This window comes from Mus caroli, chromosome 8, assembly GCF_900094665.2.
Source record: "Mus caroli chromosome 8, CAROLI_EIJ_v1.1, whole genome shotgun sequence".
Taxonomy (NCBI): Eukaryota; Metazoa; Chordata; class Mammalia; order Rodentia; family Muridae; genus Mus; species Mus caroli.
This window is the reverse complement of record NC_034577.1, coordinates 15,094,744-15,101,344: the sequence shown is the minus strand read 5'-3', so window position 1 is coordinate 15,101,344 and position 6,601 is coordinate 15,094,744. Positions and strand designations below refer to the sequence as shown.

Below are 6,601 nucleotides of genomic sequence, written 5' to 3'. Positions count from 1 at the left end.
AACCTGACACCAATCTATGTTAAAAAAAAAAAACAAACAACAAAACATAGAAATGAAATCTGGAAGAAGCCACCAGTGTCTAAGAATTGGCCACGGTGGCACTTTCATGTAAAGCCTTGTTAAGTAAATCTGACAGGTTTCCTGGGTGGGGGTCACATCCTTAAAGGAGGCAAATTAGCTTATACAGTCCAACTATTNGATTGCTTCACAATTTGGGGTATTCCAATGTATTTTTTTAAAATCGTTGCTCAATATTTAAAAAATATTGTAGCTTTCTAAACTCAGAATGCAGGGTTAATCTGCTGGAAAANGGATGAATCCCTGAGTTGTGAAATGTTAGTGAGCACAGACATGAGAGACAAGGAGAGACTTTATTTGTTTTCTTACTTTCATCCCAACATCCTTTCTGAAAAACATAAAAGCATGCACACGGATGGCAGTCTTATGAAGGAGAACAACTGCAGCCCCTAAGCTTCAAGCCAATGGTAATACAAGTAAGATCTTAAACTNTGTGAAAGGAATCATAGACAGTTAATTTTCAGGAAATAGTGATGTCAAGTCAAAATAAACATGTTTAGGAGACTCTTCTCATTTTTCAAAGATTTTGACACAATGTATTTCCTGATATCACATTTGATAGGCTACTTGTGAGGAGAGTGAGCCCAGTGCTAAAGATCAAGAGATCTTACGCAGAACACTGTGCCCTGTTCAAAGAGAATCAACTATAATCCATGTAATTCCAATAGTTCTGTGTCTTAAAATTTAAATGCACAGCATATCCATGATATTTAAAGGTGTGTATGTGTGTGTGTGTGTGTGTGAGAGAGAGAGAGAGAGAGAGAGGAGACAGACAGACAGACCCATGGAGGCCAGATGTTGTGTCCAATTCCATGGAGCTGGAATTCCAGCCTTCTGTGAGCCTCCATATGAGTGCTGGGAACTGAAGCCCTTGAAAGAGTGGCATGTGTTCCTAGCTACTGAGCTATCACTCTAGACCTCAGCCATATTTAAAGTCTCTGAACTTGTACTTATTTTGATCTGGTCAAAATAAGCTCTAATAGGACTGCTGAAAAAACGTATTTAGCAAAGACATAAAATCGATTTCAGCCTCACTTTGTAAGTGAAAACCATTACAATTCAGCACAGTAACATGATACACAAGCTGGATTGTTTTTAGGCTGTTATATTCTGTTGGCATGTGTGTGTGTATGAATATACATGTTCATGTGTGAATATCCATACATGAATATAGACACTAACACATAGAAAACAAGTGACAGCACAGGACTCTTCAAAGATGTTTGAAATGGCTCGTTTTCTGGCTTTGAAAAAACAAGAAGCAAATTTTCCCTCAATTAAAAAAAAATTATTTATTGTGATTCAATTGGTCTATTTCAACTAGATCATTGGTATAGTAATTTTGTGACAAAAATCTGTATGAAATTTGCAGAAATGTTACCTTGAATGACTAGTAGGCAATCACGCTTAAATCACAACATAGAAACATAGCAAATCACACGTTAGAAAGCCTCCTCTCACAGGACACACTGTCCCATGACTCACGGCAGTGTGATGTGGTCCTAAAAGGTAGCTCTGTTCACAGGGGACATGTACCAACAGTGTGGCTCCATGGAAATCAAAGAGAAATAACAAATTTATCCAATCCTGATGGTTCTTGCCATAAACAAACGCACAATACTTCTGTAGTAGCCAAGAAGNCTCACCCTCAGGAGCCAGGGAGCTGCCCCTCTGAGTCAGGGCAGCACCACCTGCACCCCAACAGTGAACAGCACCACTGGAGGACACAAAACCAAAGAGCCAGGGCTGAAATAAGCAGTGAGCACCTACACTCCAGATCGAACGCAGTGCCAAAGCAAATGGAGCCAGGCAGAAGGCACGTGCTAGGACAGAGAGGATGCTGGCAGACTTTCATTGCCTTAGAGCTCTGTTCATGTCTATTCCGATATGAAGATAACGGGGTCCCTTGCATTTATAAGTACTTAACGGCACAGGTGCTGGAGGTACTAACAAAGCAGCTCAGAAGCTGGGCTACGAGAAGCTCTGACAAAGGAGACAGAGTCATAGCAGAGCTTCAAGTCTATTCTGACACTTTACACATTATTCTCTGTAGAATCGGGGGTATGCAAATCAAGCATTTTAATAAATATTAGAAATGTTCATTATTTTGCAAATATAAAGAAAATTAGCTAAATAGAGCAATATAATAAAAATATACACTAGACAGANCTTTTTTGCCATGAATAATTCTCACCTTTTTCTTGGAACATCTTAACGCATCATTACAGTCTTTCATTGACTTTCAGAAATTAACAACAACAACAAACAAACAAACAAAAAAACAGTATCACATAGCTTCAAAATGTAAAATACTTTAGTATTAAGAGTTTGAGCTGCCAAGTAGTCAAATGGAAGATAACCAATATAGTGAAACATACTGCAAACTAATGTTAAAATACAACCTTCTGAATTACAGAAAGTATCCAATAATCTTTACAAGTGGACATTAATTTATGAAAACATTAAAAAAAAAAAAACCCAGCATAAACTCCACTTAGCTTCCATGTCTCCAGCAACCCCAGCACCTGAAAAGCCGCATGTGTTTGCCCCAAATCAAATGCATGTTGGCTGTGGTCACAAACTCTACTTTATCCAGTGTTCAATCATCAAGGCTTAAAACAGAACAGAACAAAACAAAAAAATAACAACAAGAAAACTCCTTATTTAATTCAGGAAACAATGTGATGCAANGTGTAGCCATCAGTAAGAGACCGTGACTGCAGGCTGCTACTTGCTTATGCTTTAATAACAAACCACAGGCAGCCAAGGAGGGTTCCGTACAACCAGGTGCCCATGTACAGTTTCCTTCCGGACTCCGTCATCAGCATGACAGCAGTCAAACTCCCCAAGATCAACACTGAAGGTAACGTCTTCTTGACACTTAGTCTGGAATGAACACTTTTCCCAGGAAATTTGTTTCTTCTTTCTGGATCTGGTGAATCATAGAACTCTATGAGCAACCTATGGCCAGAATGAAAACAACAGAATTGATCTTTCAGTTTTGGACATTTTTGGTGTTGAAACAAACATAAACCATTTATTAGATATTGAGTACTTGCTGAGCAAGTACAGCTCCTTAGAAAACTTGGATGAGTGCAGAGGTGTCAGAGAGGCACGGGAGGGCATTCACTCCTTACAGTATGGACATGATATTATATCCTCACCACATGGGAAACAAAAATCAAAACACGGCGGGGTCTAAGATATTTAATGAGGACTTAGGGGATTTTTAAGATAAAGATATGTTTATATACTTTTATGTATATGGGTGTTGGCTAGTGTGTATGTCTGTATACCATGATTGTGTCTGGTGCCCACAGAGGCCAGAAGAGGGTGTCAGGGTCATTGAATATGAAGTTACATTTACAAAGCCACCATGTGGTTACTGGGAAATGAACCTGAACCCTCTGGAAGAGCAGCGAGTGCTGAGTCTTGATGGCCCAAGCTTCATTTTTGTTTGTAAACCTTCCATCTGTAAGTGGTTCTACCAACCCGACTCATTCAAGGCCTTCCAGCTTCTCTCCTTGCTCCCATAGCTCGCATCCCATAAGCCAATGAAAATGGCTGAGGCTGGAGCTCAACAGTAAAATGCTTGCCGAGCATGTGTGAGGCCAGGATCTAATCACANAAAAACAAGCTTTCAAAGACGCGAAAGAAAAGAAATTCTTATAGCATAGGAGTTTTCCTCCTGAGGTGATCTGAGTAAGAAAGGCTCCCATAGGTTCACATATTTGAATGCTTAGTCACTGGGCGTGGTGACTCTATAAGAAGGATTAGAAGGTGTGTAGCCTNGTTGGAGGAAGTGTGTTATAGGGGTGGGGAGATGGGGTAGGGATGAGAGGCTTTGAGGTTCCAAAAACCCATGCCAGGCTCAGTCTGTCTCTCTCTGCCTGTAGATCAGAATGTGGCTCTCAACTACTTCTCCAATACCATGTCTGCCTGAGTGCCCCCCATCCTCAGCATAATGAATTGAACCTCTGAAGCTGTAAGGAATTCCCCAACTAAATGCTTTTTCTTAGAAGAGTTGCTTTGGTCAAGGTGTCTCTTCACAACAAGAGGCCAGTGACAGAAACCTATCAAAAGTTCTTATTCCCATAAAATTATAAAAGCAGACAAGAGAAATAAAAAGGGTAATTCATTCATCCTCCTCTGATTTAAACATGTAAGATTCTAACAGCAAGACAGNCACAAAAGCACAGAAGTGTCCCTACTGCCTTGTGAGCCNCTTCCACAGAGGTAACAACAGTGAGTAACTGATACATAGGTCTTCTTACATTGTTCCCATCATCAAAATAATCCTGAGCTGCTGGGTTGAAAAGTTATGTCAGGTAGAAACACGTGACAACACAAGGCATAAATCTAATATAAAGCTTCATTTCAACTATCTGTTCTTGTAATACTTTCTACTAACTCACGAAAGGGGACAATTTCATCATGAAAATAACAACTCCCTTCCTTCTCACAACACAAAGGTGTTGTGCTCACCTGAGCTTCAGTCTTGAACCCCACAGCCTTGTGCTCCCCGTGTAGCTGCAGAGGAAAGGCTCTTATCACACAGCACTCTACTGTCTAACAAACATTGCAGGTAGGCCACCATGTCATGATTTTTATAGTGACTCATGAAAATGTACAATGTGAGCACGACAGGATAGAATAAGATTTAACCCGAGTTCACAAAAAGCATTCTTGAAACAATACAGACTTCAGTTTCACTTTTGTTGTGCCATCGACTTTGGAATAAATGCATCCTTGTGTTGAGTTGTCATGGTACAGAAATCAACAGCCAAACTGATGTAGAATGTTAGACGTAATTGTTAAAGAAGGGTAATGCCCCATTAAACATGTTACATTTAAGTGTATATGGTCTTGTCTATGCAGGTAGGATTACTATTTACTAAATAGTGAAGATAAAAGACTCCTTTCAAGCAGGTTGTGAGAGTAAAATGTGGTTGAACTGCAGTTTCTAAATGCTGGAGCTGTTACCACTTACCTATCTTTTATCTCAAAACGCTCATGAAGCCACTTTTTCATGTGTTCTTGTTCCTCTGGAACTTCATTTCTGTCTATACGATCAAAGTGAATATGAAGTTTTGGGCACTGTTTGCAGAGAAACTCTAACAAAGAAGAAGAAAATTTCATGTCTTACTAGTTTAGAATTCNTGATTATACAAAGTAACTTACAGTAAAAATGAAACATTAAGACTAAAAGAATTTAAAACAATAAAGCTATGTACTTATGATGATTTGCGTATTAAGCTGAAATTAAAACCTCATTAGCACATATCTCTTGTTAAGCCCATGTTGGCCTTCACTGACTTCTAACAGCAAGCCTTGGAGAAGTAGCCATCCTTCCTCTAGGTACGCAGACATCAGTATGAAACCTCTCACTCTGTGTACTAACAGAAAACCTCACCTTTAAAATATTAANATTTAGAATCTTTTACATTTTAGTACTTTTCCTCATTTACTGTCAAAGCCAATCCCATTCACAAAGTATTTAAGAAAACTGGCGGGGTTTGAATATCAATCTGCTTCACCTTCCTGAAAGTTAACATACAAATAAAGATGAGTACTAGGGGAATACTCAATACAGAAGGAGTGTGTGGGGCCAGGGAGGGAAAATGTCCTTAAACTTCAAGTCTTCATCACACTGGAGTGCAGACATTTCTCAGAACATGTCTTCCATCCCATTTTCAGTGTGACATAATATTCTTGGCCTCCTGTTTACCAGGAAGCAGAATCTCACCTGAAATCTCTGGAGAGTATTTACTTACTCTCCAAGAAACTGGAGTGTGGTACTATTCATACAGGGAATCTCCAAGAGTAAGTGTTCGATTTTGCCCACCCTTGCCTCCCTTTGTTGTTACTGGGAGCTAAATCCAGGGCCTTGAGTAGGGCAGACAAAAACTCTCCTACTGAGCTCCATCTCAGCCCTTGACTTCCTGATTTAGATTTTACTAGATTGTTCAGCCTGGCNGTGTATCCATCATCTTCTGCTTCTTCCTCCTTAGTACTGGGATTATAAGAGATCTCTTTTGTATGCAGCAAAATACCACATCTCTCTCTTCTCTCTTCCTTACCACNCTCATCTCTCTCTAAAATGAATTCTCTGAAAGGGGCGAGAATCTTCCATCACTCCATTCTCACCTGTTCCCATGTTCAAATGTTGAGTCTGTGGCTATAGTTACCTGAACTATTCTCACTCAAAGCCCTCTGGTCATATGACAAAGGCATGAGTTCTGAGTCTTTAAAATCTAGCATGTTGGAAAAAGACCATATTTCTTCTTGTAAATAATGGCAATGTCCTTCCCAAACATGTTATAAAGTAGGCTCAAGGCAAAAACAAAACACATAAAAGATAAGAGTGGGTGATTGGTGCTNGGTGTAGTGGAGCCCAAGGCCAGCTTGGTCTACATAGTGAGTTCCTGGTCAGCCAGAGCTTCATAGTGGAACCCTCTACTGAAAACCAAACCGAACCAAACAAAGCAAAGCAAACAAACAAGAGTTTATCTTACCTGTACCA

The 6,601-nt window shown here is 39.7% G+C and overlaps 1 protein-coding gene across 1 annotated transcript in view; it reads right to left on the bottom strand.

The window, feature by feature from the left end:
* Positions 1-352: 352 nt before the first annotated feature.
* Agpat5 (1-acylglycerol-3-phosphate O-acyltransferase 5) overlaps positions 353-6,601 on the bottom strand; it is a 35,929-nt gene continuing 29,680 nt past the window's right edge. Inside the window, exons 5-7 of the mRNA XM_021170198.2 lie at positions 5,616-5,619; positions 5,069-5,192; positions 353-3,039 (exon numbers count right to left, since the gene is read on the bottom strand). Of these exons, the coding sequence (XP_021025857.1) occupies positions 2,814-3,039; positions 5,069-5,192; positions 5,616-5,619 (354 nt within the window). The 3' untranslated portion in view covers positions 353-2,813. The remainder of the gene's footprint in view (positions 3,040-5,068; positions 5,193-5,615; positions 5,620-6,601) is intronic.